Genomic DNA, 25,050 nt, shown 5'->3' with positions numbered 1-25,050 from the left:
CACTACAATGGAAATACAGAGACTTGCACAGTGTAGCCCTAAGTTTTGACAGCAGTGCAAGATGTAGAATGCAGTTCCTGGCTTCACTCACTGAACTTTGGAAAAAGAGCAGTCGCAATTACCAAACGTGACAAACAGTTGCATGTTTGTGTTATGCTGATAGGAAATGGTTACACTGGTGCCCTTGGAAGGAGGAGGAGACTGCTCCGCTTTCTGAAGAGCTACCAAGCCTATTCAAAATGGAGATCATCTGAAAGACTGTAGGGCATGAAAACCATGGCATAGTCCCAGGAACCTGCAGTTAATGCAAGGCTATAACAACACAGCAGTGAAGAACAGCCAGCAGACAGCCTGGTCTCAGAAGTGGTGGAAAAATTTCATGGGGAAATACACTGCCACTAGGAAAATCATTATGTTAACTGAATCTAAGTGTGGAGGCTGAGACCTGCCTATAAAAACACAGTGGGTTTGGAACAGTTACTGATTTCTCTCCTATATGCTGTCATGAAGAGAAAAAAAAAAAAATATTAACTTTCTAACTTTCATTGAAATACAGTTTATTAAAAAAACAAAACCAAATGAAACATCTCTCTCTTTTTAAGCACTTATTATAAGGCTTTCTGAAAAATCTAGAAAACCCCATCACTGCAGAGCAATTTTACCTTCACTTTTAGGTATGCTAAATTCTAGAAAACCCTGGGAGGAACTGGCACATGCAAAATTTTTAATTTCTGTAGTTTTAACTATTTTTAAAAAACGTTGCATAGAAGTGTCTTTTCCAAAGAATTACCTGACTTCCAGCAAAACCAAATACCTGAGGCTTTAGAAAAGAAAACGTACACAATACCTGAGTTGAAGTTCCCAAAATTTTTAATTTCTGTAATTCATAACAGGGGAGCTTAGCTACAGGCTCTCCAAGAGTTTTCAATATTACTGCAATATACTTGCAGACAAATAAAATGTAAGGATTTTAAACTTAAATCAGTTCTTTCAGTTCACAGGCAGAAACTGCAACCTTGAAATAACTGAATTGGACTGTTTATGAGAACAGAGAAAAACTCAGTGAGTGATCTAAAATACACTGCCATATCTCTGGACAACATATCAAAAATATCATTATCACAAGTAAGCAAGGCAATGCATCAAGAAAGTGCCAGCTGGACACACTATTAAATTACAATTATTGGCATTAAAGAGGACATGTTCCAAAGTAATATAAATTGAAATATTGATAGTTTATTCATGCTTCTATTGAAAGCAATAGCCAACCTGGTATCAACTTTAATAATTGTAAGTCTTAACCTCTTCTGCAAAAAAAATTGCAATTTATAGTAAATGGAGACACTATAGCCAGTTGTGTCATACCAGTGTCAGAGACATCACTAATGTGCCTTTTACTTCATATATAAAAGAACATGACACCTGTTCCAGATACAGTAACATAATTTCTGTTCCATTCACAGGCTGTGAAATACTATCAAGTGCTGTATCCAAATCCAGTATTTTGTTTTATTTAAAGTAATAAATGAAAATTATTGAGCAAAATATCTGCTTAACTAAGCATTTTCCCCTTTACACTAAAAAAGAATTTGATTCTACGCATGACACATTTCTGAAAGTCCTAGTAAGTGTGCTGCACACTGTTAGAGGGGTTCGAAGTTGCTCAGAAATCGACCTAGAAATATTTGTTGCCTCATTTATTCACTGAAAAGCATGTATTAAGGTTGTCAAGACTATGCACAAATCTGGATCAGTTTTACTAGTAATTTCACTAGAAATGAAACCTAGAAACTTATTTCCCATCCATTTTTTCCCACCACTTCACAGCTGAAAAGTAGCTTGTCTTGTAACATTTTGACTTCCTTGGATTTCCCTTTTTTTTTTTTTTCCTATTATTCCTCCCTCTTATCAGTCCGGAAACAACTGGTTAAAACACTCAATTCACTTGCTCAGGAAGAACTCTGCGAATGTCAGCCTGCGCTGCGAGCTGTTTTACACCACTCTCCCCCTCACAGGCCTGCCAAACAGGAACCAGGGAAGCGGCTTAGCGCTGCACTGTCCCTGATCCTCCCTGCTTCAGTGAAGAGCAAAATTAGCTTTTCATTCCTGCCACTTCCCCTTGCTACATATGAACAAAGAAAGGGGGTCTGCTCGCTAACATAAATGCTTACTGCTGAAAATGTGCGACTCAAGATAACTTGCCTGTTACAAAGAACAATGGAAATAAACAGGTTTGGTTGCCACACAACCTCACTCCGTAAATTCCTGCTTTTGTTGTAGAGAAATTAGTCCTTCGGTCAAAAGGTGGATTGTACTTAATATAAACACACTGTACTTCACAGGACTTAAAATAGCACTTTGCAAACACAATAAAGAGAAAGGTGTATTCATAAAGCTACTTTACGTCAGGCTGCACTCCTGCTTCCCTGCACCCCCAGTAAGGGGACAGTGATGTATTACATGCTGCTTATAGCCTTTCCTTGACGATATTTTGCAAGGTGTTGGGAACAGTTCCTCTCCAGAAAACTGGCATTGTCTTGTACACATGTGGGTTGAGTTCTGGACTCTTCTGACTCACCCTAGGAGTACCCGCTTTACCAACAGTACATGATCACAGCGACTGCTGCCTCAAAGATGTGGGCCCCACAGAAACCCATCCCAGCTTACTGACTTAGGCTGTCTAATACGTGTTCAGGCCTCCTTAGCTGGGAATCTGCTTTATGCCATCTCCCTCCCCACCCCTCACTCCTGCACAATTACCATTCACCATTCACACAAGCACTCAAGCCCATTAAAGACTTTGGTGGTTGCTGCCAGCCTGAGTGAGACTCCAAAAAAACCTCTTACAGCTGAGCAACACTGAAAACTGAGCTCTTGATATTAAGACTTATTAAATCTTACTTGTCTGTATTTGTTTCTAAATCCGTTGTCATCTTACATTTCTCTACTGAACAGCCAGAAGCTTTCTTGGTTTAGAAACCACAGACTTGTGTATATGACAAAAAGCTCACACCTGCTTACTCTTGGCCATTTTTAGACTGCTGAGGTTTTTAAATTTAGGTATGAGGTTTGACACGGTCACATCTTTCTCAAAATAACTACTCCCAAATCACCCAACTCAATGAAGAAGAACTATTTAAGATGCCTGACACACGGTGGTGATTCAAAATGCAATATGCATTTCAAAGTTTCTTTTGAGTTCAAAGCACAGTTCAGGAACTGTGTACGCACAGCTGAATGCAACACACACAACACACAAGAATGTGAGCCTGACCTTTACTGCACAAGAAGCTTAATTCTCAGTCCTAGCTGATGACTTAAGTACATTGCATGAGCCAAACTCCAAGCAAAGCATATAAAAAGCAGGTTATGGAACAAATGAAAGTTTAAGACCAGATTTGAAAAGGTAGGTTAGACCTACTGCTTCTTATTCCCTAAACTCCTAATTTACAAGAGAAAGTGTCAGAATGTAAAGGATAAATCTCATCTCTGTGTGAAGTGATACTGTAACTCCTTTGTGTCCTTACGGAGAAAGATCAGGAATTACTGCCAGCCTCTTACCCTATTTTCTCATTCCAGCTTCATAGGAATTTATGTTTAAAGAACATGCAGCATCATAGAGAGTAGTATTACTTCACTGGAAGCTATTTTTAATCCTTTCAATTCCATTTCTGGACTTTAAAACTGCAGTGTTTGTTGTTCTATTTAATCAAGATTTGTTTCAGCTCACTGCTGCCATACCTGGCTCCCAGAAAAGTACAAAGTACAAAACAAAAAATGCAAAATATAAAAACTGATAGGGGGAAGGTGTGTCACTTGCAATAGCGCTGCTCCAAATTGTGGAATGCAAGCCACTCACCAGACTCGATCCAGTAGTGGCATTTTGCATTTTATAAAGTTCCAAAACTGCAATGCTTCAAAGCCATAAAATATATTTTAAATAGTAATAATTGTTCTGACAATCATTACCTAACCTAGGGAAAAAAAACATGAAAAAGAAAGAAAAAAAAGGAAAAAAAAAAAAACCACCCCAAAGACACAAGCAAGAAACAAGCCTGAAATCAACAGATTTTCCTCCTGCTAAAACATCCAAATGAGGAAAAAAAAAATTAAATAAAACAACAACAAACCCACCAAAAATTCCAACCCTTTCCTCACTAGGGAGCAGACTTTTCAGGACTCGGATCTCAAGCATCAATTTTAATGTTTCCTAACATACTGAGACTGCTCCTCAAGAATGTAAAAACCAGCTCACCATTACCCATAGAAATCTACATAGTATTTAATCCTCTTTTTCTGTGTACATCCTAATTCTATTCAAGTATGGAGGGTGAAGGTCTTAGTAATTATGCGAAGCCTTGTTTTGTTTGAGGCTGTCTCTAATGGCATGATAAACTCCTTGATTCTCTTGCTTAAGATGCACCAAGTAGACAATAGCTCAGCAAAACAAACTTCTCCTGTGACCAATGATAAAAAGAAGGCGGCAATGCGCTTTCTGGGGAGCGCTCCTAAAAGGATTTTATAATACAGAAATAAGACTAGCTCCTGTAGAAATATCCCAGCTACTTAGAAACAAATAGCTCAGAGACCAGGAGGCCCAGCAGAAAAGAACAAGCTGTACGGATTTCTTTAACCCTCAGAAGGTGTTTGGCAGCTTGAACCTATGTTACTACAGCTATGCTGTAATCAGTAACTGGACCCCAACGTAGACATACCCTAAAGTCAATGCTAGATGTTAAGCAGTAGCACTTAGAGGACCATTAATTATAGAATGAAAGATATCCTTAATCACAAGAATACTTGACAATTTAAGTTTAAATAAGCAGTAATTAAACTACAATTACTGTTGTTACATGCCAGTTATCATTGTGATTTATATATGTAATACAGCTTTCATATGGGGTGAAACCTACACAAATAATTACCTACTAAAAGGAAAAGTGCACACTAAAAGAAATCAATTACTTTTTTTCAGAGACTGTACTTCCAAATAGCCAATTCTAAATGGAAACCCAACCTGAAAGGCATTAACAAGCTTGGGTAACTGGTGTTACAATAATAAAATACTGTTAATTATTAAATCTTTTGAATGCTTTGCACTTATGTGTTAATAATACACAGTTTAAAGAAATAAATCTTTACAAGCTGGATTAAAATTCACTCCACATTTCACAATCTAATTCACTTTTTCACAATCTAATTTCTAGTCAGCTACCTAGTGGGAGCTGCCTACGTTTTCCATGAATCAACAGCAAAACAGACCACCACCGCTGTGTATTTAAACATCCCAAACTGTACAAATACTATAACTCTGAAATGTTATCACATGTAATTTGTCTTCAGATTTTTGTAGTACATTTTGTTTTCATTTGCAGCTAGACACCTTGTGGGTCTCCTGCTAATGGAACAAAATCATAAGGCATTCACAAACATGCAGATGTCTACATGGATATGTGATACAAAACCAGCAAAGAAAATCAAATTTTTACATTGCTTTGTCCCTTCACGTATGTCGTGGTTTAAACCCGGTCAGGTAATTCGTTCGCTCACTTTCCCCCCTTTCTTGCCCTCCCCCTGCTCTCAGAGGGATGGAGAGGAGAATCGAAAAAATGCAACTCCCACAGGTTGAGATAAGAACAGTTTAGTAACTAAGGTATAACACAAATCACTACTGCTACCACCAATGATAATAATGGTAAAGGAAATAACAAGGGAAGAGAATACATCATCTCACCACCAGCCAACCGATAACTCGCCCCCCCAGGCCCAACCAAGCTCCGACCGATACCTCCTCCAACCCTGCAGTCCCCCAGCCCTTCCGGCTAACTCCCAGTTACACCCTGGGCATGACGTGCTGTGGTATGGAATACCTCTTTGGTCAGTTTGGGTCAGGTGTCCTGTCTCTGCTTCCTCCTGGCTTCCCCTCCTCCCTGGCAGAGCATGAGGCTCACAAAGTCCTTGGCCAAACCAAAACATCGCTTGTTATCAGCTCTGTTCCCAAGCTGAAAGTCAAAACACTGCACTGCACCAGCTACCAAGAAGGAGAAAAATGACTGCTACTGCTGAACCCAGGACATTATCCACCCCTTATTCCATACCATTCACGTCATGCTCAGATCCCACATTTTCAATATACCATCACTCTTATCTCGGTGCACTCTTATCTTAGTGCACGGACCAGTCCCTATAAAGCTGCTGAGTCCATCTGGTCCATGATGTCAGGCTCCATCTCTTGTAACAATCTTCCAGAGCAGGAGAGACTGTGTGCAGTGCTCACACTTGTGAATAACCTGGGCAATATTGTCCATTGCTAAGTCCACCCCTCGATCATGAGGCCATCTCTTTTGCATCTCTGCTCTGATGGCCTGAAGTGCCATGGGCCCCCCAGGCTCAAAATAATTCACTGTCCCCTTAAGCAGTTTCTGCAGCTTGTTGCTGGGGACTCCATACAGCTGCCTTCCATCTCCGATGCTTCCAAAGCACTGGAGGGGCCCAGTGGACTAGATACTTGCACATACTGTCCCACACACCCTGCCACTCATGACTGTCCAGCCTTGGGGAAAATCTCTTGGTCCCGCCATATCGTCGTCTAACCCCAGACAAGACCCAAACCTGACTCTGCTTAACTTTTGAGATCAGACAAAATGGTTGTGGGTAGAACACAGTCTGTGTGTGTGCCAACATGCTGATCCCCATCACAATCAGCAGGCAGGTCCCAAGGATACCCAAAGGCCATTCAGAACCTTCAGAACTCTCAGTTGATGCTGCTGTACTTGTCACTGGGGCTGGTGTAGCTGCTGTACTTGTCACTGGGGCTGGTGTAGCTGCTGTGCTTGCCGGCTCTCCCACCGCCAGCTTCTCTTTTCCTGAGTCCAGCTCTTCCTCCTCTGCCTTGCTGGGAAATGCTGCGTGGTCTCCTGCATCCTCCTGGGGCTCGGCGGGCGGCTTCCGGGGATGCTCTCGGCCGTCGCGAGGCTGGGCTCGGCTCCTCCGCGGGGCTCGGCTCCTCCGCGGGGCTCGGCTCGGCCGCGGGGCTCGGCTCGGCCGCGGGGCTCGGCTCCTCCGCCGCCTTCTCCCGCTGCTCGGCAGCCCCTTCCTTCTGCTCCTCGACCGCCCCGACCTCCTCCACCCGCAGCCGTCCCCTCGCGGCCTCCGGCACCGCTCCCGCCGCCGCTTGGTGCCCGGGGCCGCTCTTCCGGGCCGCTTCAGCAGCCGCCTGCTCCCGGGGCCGCTCCCCCTCGGCTCCCCACAGCCTCACGAAGATGGAGAGTAGGGCGAGGGCCAGGACGGTGAAGAGCAGCCGGACGGCCAGGTACAAGTCCACGGCCACGTCCGTCCCGCCCTGCTGCTGGAGCCCGCCCGTATTACAAGCCATTGCCATAAAGCACAGTGAGACAAGAACCTTAGCCCAAGCCCCATACTTGACAAACACTATCACAGCAAATACCGGCTCTACGTAAGTTACAACATTCTGAAGCTGTGAGATCAAGCAAAACAACTCTGAGACCCAATAAATCAGCATTGTGACAAGTGACTATTAATCCGGTCAGATCTGTCGTTATCTCAACCCTTCGTGCCCCACGTTGGGCGCCAAAAAGAACTGTCGTGGTTTAAACCCGGTCAGGTAATTCGTTCGCTCACTTTCCCCCCTTTCTTGCCCTCCCCCTGCTCTCAGAGGGATGGAGAGGAGAATCGAAAAGAATGCAACTCCCACAGGTTGAGATAAGAACAGTTTAGTAACTAAGGTATAACACAGATCACTACTGCTACCACCAATGATAATAATGATAAAGGAAATAACAAGGGAAGAGAATACATCATCTCACCACCAGCCAACCGATAACTCGCCCCCCCAGGCCCAACCAAGCTCCGACCGATACCTCCTCCAACCCTGCAGTCCCCCAGCCCTTCCGGCTAACTCCCAGTTACACCCTGGGCATGACGTGCTGTGGTATGGAATACCTCTTTGGTCAGTTTGGGTCAGGTGTCCTGTCTCTGCTTCCTCCTGGCTTCCCCTCCTCCCTGGCAGAGCATGAGGCTCACAAAGTCCTTGGCCAAACCAAAACATCGCTTGTTATCAGCTCTGTTCCCAAGCTGAAAGTCAAAACACTGCACTGCACCAGCTACCAAGAAGGAGAAAAATGACTGCTACTGCTGAACCCAGGACAACGTAGTAACATCGAGTGTGTTCCTGAAGATTACTCATTGGGAAACTACCAACTTTCATATATGAATTTAAGATGGCCCTATCATTCCTTAATTTTTTTCTTAGACTTTTTTACATTCTGTTTAATAAGGACAGACAGCCTCAGAAAATCCCTGGGAGGAAGTCTTGTGCATTTTGGAGGTTATGTGATAAACATGTGCATTTGTGCCAAAAGAGGTCAGAGTTTGGAATCAAATTAATAGCAGCTCAGGAAACAGACCTGGGTGCTAGACACCTGTCAGATGGGCCCTCTGCTTTCTCCTACCATACATGCAGTCATCTGAGCTCTCACCTAATTTAGACACACATTCTCACAAAACCCACATACACCCCTTCTCCTTTCCCTGCCCTTCTCCCAGCTGCATGCAGCAAACTTCCTGCCTCCCCCCAAAATAGACCCTGTGAAGAAGGAGAAGCATGAAAATAGATAAAAAGAATTCAGAAACAATGAGAAATTGCAAGTGTCACTGGGTGAGTGAGGAAATTGCATCACAGATTTCTGAGAGGATGGAGAAAACAAAATGAAGATGATTGACCATAACCTGTCAAAATGGAGACAGAGCTTCCCCAAGAATAAATGAGCTTATCTACAGTGAAACCAGTGAAGTTACACTATTTTACACCGATTCCTTGGACTGCCATGGATTTACTATAGCATATGACATACTGGCACGTCAGCTAAATTGTGATACCCGAGGAGGTATTATTTCAGACTATATGCAGCAAATGCAAAGAAAATTACTTACTATATTCCTCAGAAAGAGAAACACTACATAAAAAATTCTGTATTTCCAGAGGCAAAGAGAGAACAGGCAATCCACTACAGACAGACTCAGGTATTTATTATGTATCAGTTGATACATGGTAATATGCTAAACTACAGTAGCCCATCCAGGAATATAAGGGTTCACCTGTGAAAAAGGGTGAATCAGTCCAGATGGTAGGTCTTGAGAAGAAAGCAGACTAGAAAGTTTATCTTTCTATTTCTATGGCCAAATATCCATATTATTCAGACATCAGTCAGATGTATCATATTGTTAGAAATCTGACACAGATTATTACTAATATCAGTAACATTTAAAACCATCAGAGCTTGCCTAGATTTTTATTAACATGTTAATTTAGCTTAAGTTTACTAGTCAGAGTCAAGTCTTCTATTAAGATTCCACTGTCCACATTAGCATTTTGGTTTAGAGTGGGGCTATGAAGCACTAGCTGTCTTCACCAACTGTTGTTTCACAGACCAGTTAGTTCTGTTGCATAAAACCCAAAAGGCAGGAAACTAGAAGCCCCTCTCCAAATTCACTCCGAACGCAGATGGGTTCATAATGGTCCAAACTGAGGCATGCGCGAGAGTCACACATTCACCTAGTGTCTGTGAAATGTACACACGCCACATAGCACTCCTGAACCATCCAGCATGCTTACAGAACCCTCCAGTACATCCCATGTTACAAACTGGCCAGCATTATATCCAGTGTCAGCCATGAAATTGTCTGTCAAATGCTCTACTCCCACCAACTACTGAGGCTAATAATAAGACTGGTCCTTATTATTTCAGTGACGACAGGAAGGCTATTTGGAATCACTGGAGGGCATTCTCAACATCTGCACAAAATTGGAAATGTGGGGTCTTGCAGTAAGGTCATAGAATCATGAAGTATCTTGAGTTGGAAGGGACCCATAAGGGTCACTGACTTAAACTCCTGCTCCTCACAGGACTATGTAAAATTAAACCATATGATTAAGTGCACTTTGCAAACAGTCCTTGAACTCTGACAGACAACAAAACACACATTGACCTTTCACCCCGACACATGTAAAGATATGGCTAAATCAAGCTTGGACTCCGCAGTCAGGATACAGCCTCATGCTCCAGAGAAACGGGTAGTACACAGCTGCTCCCACAATGTTGAGGTAAGCCTCAACTCTGCCAATATGCCTGCCCTTCTGCCAGTATTCACTCCTCAAGCCTGGAGCCAGTTATACAAGATCCACACCATGACTCCTTCCACTTAAGTTTGCCGAGATGTCCATAAATTTACCATGAATTCTCTCGGGAAGCCCCAATGATGTAGCAATTCCTAGCCACTTCAGGCACAGCACAGCATGCAAATGTGGACCCTGCAAAAAATCCCTACACAATCTAGGAACGCACTATCTGACGCAAGAAGAGTAAGTATGCTCTTTTGGGTCTGCAAATACTGCACTCACTGCCACCTATCCCATGTTCCAAGGGCAAGATGGGCTAGGCACTCCAAACTCATCCTTTGGACCAGGCTTTTTGTGTCGATTGTGGTTGAAACAATCACAGAGGGAAAGACTCCAGAAAGTTCTTCAGTGTGTTTTTGACTTAGATGTAAAAAATTTCAAAAGGAGTATTTTCAGTTCACCTGAGGCACCCTTACAGAACAGATGCTACAGCCACAGGTAAAAGTCCACTAGAATCCCCCCAAAGAACCTTGCAGTGGACATCGCCACACCATAATGAGAATATGATAGGGAACCAAACACCTGGTCAGCCTAAACATCACATTCAAGAACAGAAACAAAGCTCTGCTGCTTGTGACATTGGTAATCAGGGTATTGATGTAGGTATTAAAATGTTGTCACCCCCTGGAACAACACTATGGAATGACAATACTGTACTTCCTAGGGAGGTCTTCTGTCAAAGAACCCCCATCTTTGGGTCAGCTTTTCTTCAGAAAACTTCAAACCATATGAAGTCAGGCTGAGAAAGTTGGGGCTGTTCAGCCTGGAGAAGGCTGTGTGGAGACATAGCAGCCTTCCAGTATCTGAAGAGGGGCCATAGGGATGCTGGGGATGGACTATTCATTAGGGACTGTAGTGACAGGACAAGGAGTAATGGGCTCATACTTAAACAGGGGAAGTTTAGATTGGATATAAGGAAGAAATTCTTTACTGTAAGCATGGTGAGGCACTGGAATGTGTTGCCCAGGGAGGCTGTGAATGCTCCATCCCTGGCGGTGTTCAAGGATAGGTTGGACAAAGCCTTGGGTGCCATGGTTTAGTGTGAGGTGTCCCTGCCCATGGCAGGGGTGTTGGAACTTGATGATCTTAAGGTCCTTTCCAACCCTAACTATTCTGTGATTCTATGGTGCACAGGACCAAATAAAATCCAACCCAAACTTTCCAAACTGCAAGGGAAGATGAGAGGAGCCCAAACAACATATTTGATTGACTGGTCTGCTGTTACTACACCAAATTACTTGCTTGTGGAGACAGACTGTATTTTCATGGGAAGGAGAAAACTGTTGAATTATTATTCAACGATAAATACCTGTATCATCTGTAAACTTTCCTACAGAAAAGCAGCACCCTTAGGAAATGTCAAGAGAACTTCTAAATCTTTAGGATGTAATCAGAAGACTATTCCTACAATAGTGTCGTGGTTTAAGCTACTGCTATATTTATGTCTACTACTGACCAAATCAAATGGATATTGCATTCAAACTGAAGACTTAAACTGAGGTTTCAAAGGATTATGCTGGTTCTAAAGCAACAGCTATTGGTGATCTAGATCAAACTTGAGGATTCTACTGCAATCAAATCTACTGGCATTCAATTCCAGCATCCCTAATGAAACAAATGCAACTGACTGACATCAATGGTAAAATTTCTACATTGTTTCAATATAATTGTTTCATCCACCTTTAAAACATGTGTTTGTGCATACACTTCATGATCTTCTAAAAATAGATGTAAACATATAAACACAACCACATATACATAAAAGCAATCAGCATTATCTACAAAAAATAATTAAGATCAAAAAAATACAGAAAATATTTTGATTTAAAGTCAGCATTATGACTAAGAACCAGGTAACTACTATGAGAAACAAAATTTCATGAAAAATAAAACATACCTGATAAAAATTGGGCCAGAAAGTACTAATTGCCAGTTCTGCTCTGTTCCAAGTAGAAGTGATAGATGTGTTCCAGATTGGGCTACCAATAGGACCATCATTAACTTTCACATATATATTCAAAGTGCCAGGGCTAGATCCAGTCTTGCTTGAAACATAATAGTGGAAATCAATACAATGTGTATCATTTTCTTTCAGATGGGGCAGCAGGAGGTGAGCTTTCTGTCCCGCATATCTCCCAGATGTATTCACCAGCATGAAAGAACCTGCAAAACAAAGTCACTCATTCAGTTTCTTTATTTTCCTCCCCCTAATATGGCAATCTGTAATTAAAGGGTCACTAAAAAAAAAACACCCCAAAACATTTTGCTTTGCTTCTATTAACATAACAGTAATTGTATTTGGTAGGTATTTAAATCTCAAAGTATATTAGAGAATCTCAAGATACTTTTTCAAATCTCGTAAGTATTAGAATCCTTATTTATAGTTGGACAAAGAAAGAGACAAACAAACACTAAAGTGATCTGCGCTGTGCTGAATCTACATGTTAAAAGAGAATCTGCTGTGGGCCTCAGCTATATGAACATCTCTATACGAAGGCCCTGTACTGAGTTTTGTTTGGCAAGGTTTTGGTAGTGGAACAAACACGGGGTGGTTTCTGTGGGAAGCTGACAGAAGTTTCCCCTGTGACTGACAGTGCCAATGACAGCTGGCTCCAAAGCAGACCTACCACTGGCTAAGGCTGAGCCCATCAGCTATAGTGGTAACACCTCTGGGATGACAGATTTAAGAAGTTCGGAAAAAAAAACAATTGCAGCTGTGCTCAGTTGGTGGACTGCAGTATATGATGTAGACAGAGTCTAAAATGTTCTCGATTCCTTAGCCTTACTCTAACTGATCACCAGGTACATCCTTGACTGATTGTGACAATTGCGTCCTGCCCTCAAGAGCTGAGAAAAAAAGGAACAAAAGAAAATACTCAGCAAACTGATAAACTTTGTAGGAGAGGGGAAAAAAAAGGGGGGTGAATGTTACACTATGGTCCCAACTTCAGCATCAAACAAGAAATGTGAACGTAGAGTTCAAAGACTTACATTCAAACAACCCTCACACGAACTGCTAGTCAATTCATGCCCTATTTTTCAGTGTTATTAATGTGTTTAATTGATGTTTACCTTCGAAGTAATCATGTTCCAGAACACGTGCGAATGAAGAATTTGAATGATTGCACAGACATCACATTTAAAAATACAACATGCTTTTCAAGACATTAATACTTCTGGGTTGAACAAATCACAAGGAAATAATTCTATTAATACATATACTATGATATCACAGAAGGCAATAAAATTCAACACAATGTCTACTGTGGAAAGAAAAAGCATCAACAAAATGCATGAGGTAATTTAAACCCTACATTTTTCATAAAAGTCAAGAAATGGATTTGTTGCAATTGCATGCTATAAATGCATAGCTAACTGCTCTCATAAATATGTAAGCACACACATTTCTCAAACAGTTATTAGAAAACAATCTTTAAGCCGTTTAGTTGGTTTTCTTTATTATTATTATTTTACTTGGATGGGTGATGATACCTTGGTATTTTAATGAGATACAGTCTCCTCAGCCATTTCTCAAAATGGAATGTGTTTAGAGTCCAGACTGTACCTTTATCTGAAATAAGTTTACCTATTCAATAGTACAGTTTTGCAGTTTCTTTAGATTATTTATCAAGCATAACTTCTCATTAATTTTCATTCTAGAGGAAATAAATGACTTTGTAAAGTTGAAAAAAAAAAACAAAAAAAGGAAATTAACTGTGAAATTTGAGTATTTTACTTCCTAAAAGGCATTATTCTGTACTAAATTTATAGACTGCTATTATAACATAATCGGAGATATCCTTAATCATAGGTAACACAAATAGAAGTAATTGAATGAGTATCCATTCTTTGCTGAAGAAAACTTTTAATTTTTAGTTTAGCAGAAAGAAAGAGAGCAAGAAGGCAAGATTCATGCACTTTTCCATGCAATCACTGTTTTCTAAAAGTTTCTGATTACATTATACTCAAATCTACAGTACACACATCTGCAACATTCTATTTCTCACTATGTTTCAGTAATCTAAAATGTAAGAAGGCCATAATCAGCAGAAACACACTGTGGGCCAGATGAACATGAAACATTCACACAAGAAATCTCAGGTTTATGCAACTACCAGAATATGGGTAAATCTAAAATCCAGAGGTAAGCCATTGTATTTTTGTGGGTTTGACAAAGGTCAAGCAAAAAGAAAACACAGTTGGTGACAGCCAGCATGGCTTCACTAAGGGGAAATCCTGCCTGACCAATTTGGTGGCCTTCTATGATGGGGCTACAGAACTGATGGAAAGGGGTAGAGCAGTTGATGACATCTACCTGGACTCATGCAAAGCGTTTTACATTGTCCCGCACAACATACTTGTTTCTGAATGGGAGAGACATCAATTTGATGGATGGACCACTCGGTGCATAAAGAACTGGCTGGATGGCCGCATGCAAAGAGTTGTGGTCAATGGCTCAATGAGACCAGTAACGAGTGGTGTCCCTCAGGGATTGGTGTTGGAACTGGTCTTGTTCAACATCTTTGTCGCTGACATGGACAGTGGGATTGAGTGCGCCCTCAGCAAGTTTGCCGATGACACCAAGCTGTGTGGTTCAGTTGATATGCTGGAGGGGAATGAATGCCATCCAGAGGGACCTCGACATGCTTGTGAGGTGGGCTGATGCCAACCTCATGAAGTTTAACCATGCCAAGTGCAAGGTCCTGCACCTGGGTCAGAGCAATCCCAAGCACAGCTACAGGCTGGGCAGAGAAGAGATTCAGAGCAGCCCTGCTGAGAAGGACCTGGGGGTGTTGGTTGATGAGAAAATGAACATGAGCTGGCTTCAGTGTGTGCTTGCAGCCCAGAAAGCCAACCGTATCCTGGGCTGCATCAAAAGGAGCATGACCAGCAGGTCCAAGGAGGTGATCCTGCCCCTCTACTCTGCTCTTGTGAGACCACACCGGAAGTATTGTGTGCAGTTCTGGTGTCCTCAACATAAAAAGGACATGGAACTGCTGGAACAAGTCCAGAGAAGGGCCATGAGGATAATCAGGGGACTGAAGCACCCACTGTATGAAGACAGGCTGAGAAAATTGGGGTTCTTCAGCTAGGAGAAGAGAAGGCTGCATGGAGACCTCATAGCAGCCTTCCAGTATCTGAAGGGGGCCTACAGGGATGCTGGGGAGGGACTGTTCATTAGGTACTGTAGTGATAGGACAAGGGGTAACGGGTTAAAACTTAAACAGGAGAAGTTTAGATTGGATATAAGGAAGAAGTGCTTTACAGTAAGGGTGGTGAGGCACTGGAACAGGTTGCCCAAAGAAGTGGTAAATGCTCCATCCCTGGCAGGGTTCAAGGATAGGCTGGACAGAGCCTTGGGTGGCATGGTTTAGTGGTAGGTGTCCCTGCCCATGGCAGGGGGGTTGGAACTAGATGATCTTAAGGTCCTTTCCAACCCTAACTATTCTATGATTTTATGATAAATTTCATGGAAGCCCCCAGTAAGTGCCTTAATCCTTTTCTAGCCCTTGTCTTTGAAAGGCTGCCATCTCATGAAGGAATTCAGTATTTTGTTTGACAGTATCTGTTTTACCAGACATGGGAATTCTGATAAAGATCAACTCAGCTTCTACACCTAACTGTGGATCTCCCAAGAAGAAGAAAAAAAAAAAAAGTAATAAAATGACATGGCATAATCATTAGATAGAAATCATCACATACGTTTTACTTAAAGCTATACTGTCTTCATACAGAAAAAAAGTGAACTGAATGCATTGAAGTCTTTCTTACAGTGTTGGATTTTTTTTTAATCTAGTCAACTTATCTTCAGTGTTAAGTCATGTAGAAATTTCCTCTTTCAGCTTTTACTATTGTCATCTGTTAAAAGGATTGCTGAATAATGAATGCTATTCCAGATGGTTATATAAATCTAAAGCATGTGGAGAAAATAAATACACAAATAAACACTTAATATTGACCAAAAAAAAAGGGGTGATTGGGCTGGGGTGTGGGGGGGAAGTACGTTAACCTTGCAAATAGAAAAACAAAACACCAAAACAAAACAGAAAAGCCATGGCATACTTTCTTATGGTGGATCACTTCTCCAGAATCATTTATAACATATATGAGCACGTAAGAAATACATACAAAATATAACTGCATCTATTCACTGGTATATCTACTAGGAAACAAGTTATCTGCCAGGAAAAAATTATTCCACAAGAAAACATAAAATTATAATCAATTCAGTACTCATTCATAAGAGATAGCAAGTGCACATATTACTATAAACATATTCCTTCTAAAATGTCTGATTTCCCTAGATGTACTTTCATGTTTGAACACATGGATGATGATATTTCATCAGTCAAAAAGTTTAAATGTGATGTAGTAGGTTCAGTGGTTAGGTCTATATTTAGGTACTACATGCAGTTTAATAGTTTGAAAGTACACACTGAAATCAAGCTGAGAATAAAATACAATGTAGCTGATGGTACTCAGCATCCTTTAAATTCAGGCTTCTTTAATCCACAAACTTGCTAAATCATCCATATTTCATCATTTTACCCAGAGGGTTTAAATCAACAAACTGACGAATTTGCTACAGTTGCTGTTGTTGTTTACAATTCTGTACTGCAAAAATGTTTCAGCAGTAATTCAGCAAACATTTGGTTCATTAAAATATTAATTCTAAGGAGGTGCAATACTTGCAAAATAAAATACAGACTAGAGTTGCTCCAGAGTAAATGGGCAATCAAACATCCTGGTGATTCTCATTAGCATCAATGGGAATTTTCTGTGAAGTAAGCACAGAAGAAAATAAAATTTTGGACACAAAAAGATGTGCAAGATAGAATGACACAAGAAGTGGGAGGAAAAAAGAAATGTGTGTTTAAATAAAAACCCCAAAACTGACAACTGCAAAAGCAATGTACTGTCCTATGAAAATGATGGAAATGGCACAAGCAAAAATATCCACTCACTTCTGCAGGTTTTCACCATGTCATATCACCTTGTTAAGTGATACTTTTTATATTTAGAATGTCAGAAGCAATGAAAATGAATGCAATATCATTTTTCATGCATGAAGAAAACGTGACTAGTGAGTAAAGAAAGCTACTTTATTCATTTTTCACCAGTCTTATTCATGGTTGAGGACAAATGATTAGTTTTCCTTCCAGACTGTGAAAACAGATACGACCTTATTGCAAAGTTTCAGTTCTTACAAGGGGCCTATAAGAAAGATAGGGAAAGACTTTCTAGCAGGGCCTGTTGCGATAGGATGAGAAGTAATGGTTTTAAATGAAAAAAGGGAAGATACAGGCTGGATGTGAAGAGGGTGCTAAAATACTTGCACAGGTTGCCCAGAGAGGTGGTAGATGCACCATCCCTGCAGACATTTAAAGCTAGGCTAGATGTGTTTCTGGGCAACCTGATCTAGATGAAGATGTCCCTGCTCATCACAGGTGGGTTGGACTAAATGACCTTTGATGGTCCTTTCCAACCCAAGCTATTCTAGCATTCTATGACCTATATAGGTTATAGACACAATCCTGTTGTGATTTCATTTAGAATTATATTTATTTTTGTGTCAATGTAGTGGCATTTAGCTTATTTAGGCATCAGTATTGGTCGATTCTGACCTTTAATATTTGAAAAATGTGGAAAGCAGAAAGTCTGATTTAAAGAACACATATTCTATGCAGTACCTTATTAACAAAACACCCTTCAGGTGCAGAAACATCTCTGTAAGGCTGAAAGGTACCAAAAATGCTGTGATTAGGTGGATATAAACAGTTACTTTTTATTAACAAATGAGGATTCCCTAAATGCCAGCCAATACTACTGCCAACACAAACAGGGGCAGCTGCATTTTACCAATAAAATACCACTGAGTGTGACTACTTTGAGTGCCCAAGACTAAGTATGTCACTGTCCAAGATACTGGAACTGCTGTGCATATGCAGATGAACTGCAAGGCTCAAGTGCCCACTTTCAGGCAAGGCGAAGTCTCCCTCTATCTCTCCCTATATATGCATATATACATGTTATTTTATTTATTATACTTTATAAACATGTGTATGGACTGTCTTGGAAGTATTGCAAAAAGCAGAAGACCTGAATTTAGTAACAGCCAGCCTTGGATTTTAATTCCCAAAGCTAGCAAACAGAAGAGGTTTTGTCTTCAGTATTTTTTCCTACTATTTACTAATGTAACACATAAAGGAATATAGATTTTCAAGTATTATTTGAAAATTATGGAGCTCCTGTAATTTGGAAAATCTCTCAAAGCATGACTAGTAGTACCTAAAGAAGCTGGAACTTCTGCTCAGGTGCACCGCTTCCAGATACCAAGCACTTGGTACCTGCACATAAACATCAGCGCTGCTTGCACATTCTTGTTTTAATTTCTCTAAGATCTCTCATCCCATGTTTGGCCTAACACGAAATGCTCTGGCAGCTCCACCAGGAGCTCCTACAGCCAGTGAGAACTGTGCTATAAACTGTTAAAAGAGTAAACTAATCTGTAAAAATCACTAAAGAGTCTTCCCACAAATGGTACACAAAGTTTTTTTCAAGTTTTCTCAAAGAGTGTTTAGGATGCAGTCAGCTGGATTTTTTAAAGGTGGCTAATTTCTTTTAACAGCTGGATTTTTTAAGTTTTATGCTATGACTTGATCTCAAACATGACACAGACCTGTCTGCACCTTTTCTTTAAAGTGAACACACGAAAAAAATACAGAAAGGGCTTTGAAGAAGCAATGTTTTATTAGAACATAAACTTGAACAAACTCTCTTCTGTCTGACAACCCAGATTCTTTTGGGTGAGAGAGATAAAATACCACTGTTTGAAAATAAATACCTTTTCTGCCCAACTGTGTCTTTGCAACAAGGGCCCTTTCCCTCCAGAGCTGCTTCTCACACTAGCAACTTTCAATAACCTGTATGGTTTCAATGCACATTACTTGTTCTCCTCTGGGTCAAGAGAAAAATCTCCCCTCTTTTCATCATCTCTGGCCTGGTTTTGTATCTCTTCCCCATCACTCTAAGAAAACTCCTGAAGTGTGAGCTCTCCATTCAGCACATCTATTACTGCTTGCCCTATTCTTCCCTGGAAAAGCTGCTCCTACGGCCAGGTGCTCTGAAAGAAGAAATCCTCTCTTCTCCCTTCAAAGAACTGTCCCTGAGCAAAAAGCACACTGTTACCAACCATAGACTTATCAGAGCATATAAGATGCGCAAAAAAATAATTTTCAAAGACTCCTTGAATCACTACCTCATTTGTCACACACAAAATGACAATATGAGCATGAAGAATTTTTTGCATGTTCTGTTTTCAGGGAAATAAGATGAAGTTTCCAATCTCAGAAACAGAATAAAACTTGTTTGGCAAAAGGCTCTCTCCCTGCCTCCAAGGGCTACACTCACAGATCTTCCTAGCCTTGTCTGTTCCTAATAGTACACAGCTCCACCAGTTAACTCTTTAGTCTGCGTACCTGCAGTGAAATTGGAACAGGCTTGCTAGAACACAGCTGCTAGATCTATCCTAAACAAAAGAAGAAAAGTCAAAATACAGGATTCAGTTATTTTCTGGACTAAAGGATAGAAATAGAAAAAGTACCAATCAACATGGCAACTGACAAACAGGTCTTGCTAAAAATAGCGTGGGTTTACAGATGGAGAGGATTGCAAGTATTGGTGAACAAAACAGCAGCTAAAGATACAAAAGACTTCTGTAAAGTACTTAACATAGTAAACAAAATTATTAGAGCAGCATAACAGAGCACATCAAGTCTATTAAAGCCTGAGTCACTGAAGCAAATGTTAATTAAGAAATTCCAGTAAACAAGGGATGAGGTTCTGCTAGTGAGATTCTCTTTGGATCAGCATTAAACTAGATGCTATTTAACTTCTTTAATAAGGATATTACAATAGATGTCAAATAGTTTCTAGAAAAAATTCAATGATACAACAAACTCTGGCAAAACAACACAAAGCGTCAGAGTACCCAAATCTAGGCTCCTCTCAGGACCCAGGGTGAATCTTCCTCTCCCAGCCTGACAAAGACAGGACTGCTGCAGATTCTTGTCCTCAAATCCAGCTGGTGGTGAGGCTTCCCAATGCAGACAGGCATTCATACACAAAGAGATGGCCCCAAGATCAAATACAGAAAAAAATGATGCCTCTACAAGCATCCCTATAAACACACAAAGCACTCACACGAACAGCATGGGCAGCCCTACCCTGTTCCTCCTCTCCAGCTAATGTGAATTTCAGTCTGCTAAAGGAACCCACACCCTGCTCCTCCCCAGATGCTCAGGCCCCCAGACCCAAGAGCCCCTGACTTTCACGGTCCCACATCAGCTGCCGGCACCCAAATCTTTTTGACTACTCTCTGATTAGCCTACTTTGAAGTTCACAAGCATTCACACACACACTTAAGATGAGAGTGTACCTACACACAAGATGGTTAGAAATGGGACTTAATAAGAACACAGGACAGTCTGTGCTGATCGAGCGTCAGGCAGAGTCACAACAGTACACTGAGTGGTCAGATATTTTACACTTGATGAACCTCTTGAATCCCTTTATCCCTCTATTTTTCCCATGCTTGCTCCTTCCCAATCCAACTTTATTTCTTTGTGTGTTGCACACACAGTGAGGGCAAGCAAGCAAAACTGCAAGCTGTTTTTCAATGAGTTGCTTACCTATCAACGTGTTTTATTATAACTTTGCATTCAAAGCATGAGGCAGTTGTTTTGTCACCAAAGATAAGTAGCTGTAAAATTAACCAGCACATGCTAACAATTAATGCTGTAGCCCTGAAATTCTCCCTTCTTTTCTAAGCACATTCTTTTTGCTGAACAGCTAGTAACATTAGGTGTTATTTTTGTGAACCATTCAACCACTCAATTCAGCATTTAAGAAACAATGCTCAGGAGATAAGCAGAAATCAGCTTTAACATGTTTCAGGGGAGCTCCTGGGGTAAACCAGTTACTCTTCAACTAACAGCTTTGAGGAAGTAAATACAGTAAGGGCCGTCTCCAAGAACAGGGTTAAGTGCTGCTGGTGCTCCTCTCCCTTCCTGATGACTGGCTGAAAGGTTTGCTAAACAGAGAGGTTAAAACAAAAAGCTTCTGAATGCCCAAAGACAGTGAGCTGTACAACTCTTATAGAAACTCAATTTTGTTTCAGCTTTAGGTTGCTAGGTTAATGTTTGACTAATGATCATACCTTGGTATACTCTTCCAAACTTCAGATCACTCCAGCAGTAAGTTACATTCCATTTAAAAGCAGACTTTCTGCATACAATATTCTCTGAAAAGTATACTGCCACCTGGCCCATTACCAATTTCCTAACCACTAATAAAAGCAAACTGTCATCATAATATTATCAGGCGTGTAAACTACTACTAAGTTGCTACACAGATTAGTATCTGCAGTAACACAGCACAAGCAAATTAAATCCATTTTTTGAATTTCACCCAAAAGTCTGATAGCTTGTCACAGACCTTTAAGACTGAAAACAAAACATTACTGTATTGCCTATGGTGCCAAATCCCACAATACGGAGTCTTCTGATATCTTGTTTAACATACCAGTAATTTTAGAAGCATATTAGCCTCAAGGGCCATTCTGTTACTGGAGTAATTTACTCCTGGTTTAATGAGTGTGAATAAAGATTACTCAACAAGAAATCTACTTTATCTACCTTATCTAAAGAACAGGGCAGAATAAAACAAAAAACAACTTCAGATCTGTAGTAGATGACAATGTAATGCTTAACCTACTCTTTTGAATCAAAGCAACCATCTTTTTCTCATTTGCTTAATACATTCATCTGAAAGCTCCCTTAGCAGGAACCATATACAGCTTCAATTCTTCCACTTCCACATAAAAAATCCTACTCAGAAATTAGAAGCTTACCCGTGTAAGTAAAATCAGAGATGCTTCCCTAGAAGATACTTCTATATTTTGTTTGTTCGCTTGTTTTTGTGAACCAAATCACTGATTGAAACTACAAAACACAAGTAGTTCCCCCACTTATACTACACATTAATTTAGATTAGCATTCACAGCATTTTTCTTCCATAGAAACACTTCTGAGACCTTAAGTAAGGCTTGCTGAGTAAAATTTTAAGCACATCAGAGCCTGTGTTTAGCTGATGAGCAACAGGATGGTGCAGAACCTTTACTCTTGAGCCCATGTACCCACAGGAAAGCACTGTTGTATCAGCATGAAAGCACTCACGTGCCCCATGGCAACTGCACAACAGTTAAAAAAGAAAAACAAACCAAACTTCAAAAAACTTAAAAAAAAAAAAGGCAAAAAACAACACCACCACCCCCAAAAAAATTTAAACAAAACCAACCAAACAACCAAAACCCCACCACCATGAAGTCAAAATCTGCTTTTGAAATGGAATTTAACTCCGGTTTACACCAAGATTTATATTTCTGTGTATATCAGCTTGGAATAGTGCATTAGTTGGACTGACTCTGTATGGGAATTAGAGACCCATTACATCTCCATTCCAGAATACCTTTCTCTCTTTTTTAATGCACTTTTACCTTTGCCAAAGAAGCTGCTGGCAGCATTTTCTACAAACTGGTATAGAAAGCCATATTTCACTTAGGTTTTCTTCTTTTAGGGATCCTGTTACACTTAGCAATGACAGAGAGAAGAGTGACATATCTTAAGAGTTCAGATTTCTTTTTTCCTACCTGATTTCCAAATGCTAAAGCAAGTAAAAAGTACAGATATATTTGTTATCGAAGGCCTAAGTTTTATGACAGGGTTACATGATACGGTTTCAGTACATGACAAATGAAAAAAATCAAAATAATTTAAGGCATAAGGGTCATATTTGTCTGAAGAACATATTTAACTTAATTCCACAATTTTGAAATCTCACCTCTAAAATAAAATTCTTTTTAAAAACAAACAAACAAACAAAAAACAAACAAACAAACAAACAAACAAAAAAAAAACCAAAAAAACAAAACAAAAAAACCCACAAACCAAAAACCTTCTTGGCATTCCAGGAAGAAAAAAAAAGACTCAACTATTTTATTCTAGGCATGTGAATCACTACAGTGCAATCTGTCTTTAAAAGCTCTTATCTAGAAGAGATTACGTCACAGACCACATCACAAGTAATGAATACTGTGCAGGTTGCCAGTTTATCAGTGTTTATTCACACAATAATTTTCTTCACTGTGGCAACAGGCAGACTTTCCAAAGTCATCTCCATGCTGATAAAGTAGGAATTTTCTTTCTCATTCTTTTAAAGAGTCTTTTTCCAAGCCTGAGATGGAATTGGTTTTAACTCTTATACTACTACAGCTATTTGCTATGTCCTACTCAGTCTCAACTTATCTCCACCTTAAATATAGTAGAAAACATCCCTAAATTATTCAACCAGTGTACATAATGAAGTTAACAACTTACCCCATGGAACTGCATATCTTTTTTTCCTATGCAGTCCCATGGAGGATACTGTTTGTATTTTCAAGTTCTAGTCTGCTATAAATGCATTAAAGGTATTAATTTGGGCCTGATTCATCACTGAAATAAACCTTCCAGTTTCCATGACTCACAATCCCAGGAACTAGACTGTCACTCAAGAGAACAACAGGGTTGGGTTTTTTCCCAATAAAGAAAGCTTAAGACTCTAATTAACACAAGAGTTTAATGATGTGCTTAAGTATCGTTCAGGAAAGCACTTAGATACTTACTTAATTTGGCTTCAATAGGATTAAAAATTGAGAAGGTACATGCATAATGCTTCTGCATGATATTTTCTGTAGTTCTAAATTCCTGCTGTTGAAAGAACCTGACATTTCACAGCTTATTTAAAAATTGTTAACTGAAATACCGTTGTATTCACGCACACAAATTTTCAGAAATACCTAAGTGATACAGAAATCCTAGAGTGATTTCATAAGAGCTAATTTGTCAACAAAGTACAGTAGCTAAAGAGGAATTTAGGAGCTAGGAGCTGTAAAATGATGCTAGCACATATATATATATTGTGCATATTAACAGAGCATCTGAACTAACCCTTGCCCTGAGAAGGAAGCGCTAATTAATTCAGTAAACTCAGACTCATAAGCCCTGAAACTATTTTTTCTAACAGTATTTAGGCACTTCTTGATAGAGCTGTAATTCTGAAATTAACGAAAGTAAATGAACCATGCAGAACCATATTTAGTGCCATTCCGTATGGTGTTTTCAGTTAAATTTTACATTAAGGTTGGCTGGTGGTCTATAAAAAAAGTTAAGGCTTGGTAGCAATGCTCAAACCATAAAAGTCTGGACAACACTTGAGTTACACTCCTGAAAATGTTTTCAAGACAGAATTTAACCCAGATGTTAAATATTCAGGCATGAGTGATTCTGAAGGGGGAATAGCAATAAATTAAGTGCTTTAACTGCTGTGAAAGAGGAACATGTATTTATATGTATTTAAGATATGCTGCAGGATAAAGCAGAATCAACCAGAAACCAAACTAAAAGATAACAGGGCAGAGGTATTTTTTCCTAATATCTAGATTTAGATTTAAATCTACCCTCTCTTTATCTTAAAGCTATTGCCCCTTGCCTTATCCCTACAGGCCCTTGTAAAAAGTCCCTCCCCAGCTTTATTGTAAGCTCTCCTTTAGGTATCAGAAAGAGAGGAATTTCAACTGTTTCTTTCAATTAATGGTTACTGCGATGCTGCTGTGTGGCACAAAGTGTTCCTTAGCAACCCACCACTGGAGCAACCCATCCCCATTGCAATGCTCTCAGCAGAAGGGAGGTGAAGGCTGACCATGATAATGATAGCTACAGGCAGGTTTTACTACAAATACACCTTAATGCTTC

The 25,050-nt window shown here is 40.2% G+C and overlaps 1 protein-coding gene across 11 annotated transcripts in view; it reads right to left on the bottom strand.

Annotated features, from left to right (window-relative positions):
- Positions 1-25,050, bottom strand: part of PTPRM (protein tyrosine phosphatase receptor type M) — a 473,439-nt gene that overhangs the window by 311,087 nt on the left and 137,302 nt on the right. For all 11 annotated transcript variants that reach the window (XM_062632987.1, XM_062632988.1, XM_062632990.1 and 8 more), the window contains exon 3: positions 12,096-12,361. In XM_062632987.1, coding sequence (XP_062488971.1) covers positions 12,096-12,361 — 266 coding nt within the window. The remainder of the gene's footprint in view (positions 1-12,095; positions 12,362-25,050) is intronic.

Source organism: Pezoporus occidentalis, unplaced genomic scaffold (genome assembly GCF_034315485.1).
Source record: "Pezoporus occidentalis ecotype Australia unplaced genomic scaffold, CSIRO_AGI_Poc_V1 ctg4, whole genome shotgun sequence".
Lineage (NCBI taxonomy): Eukaryota > Metazoa > Chordata > Aves > Psittaciformes > Psittacidae > Pezoporus > Pezoporus occidentalis.
The sequence above is the reverse complement of the archived record's forward strand: the minus strand, read 5'-3'. Positions and strand labels throughout refer to the sequence as shown.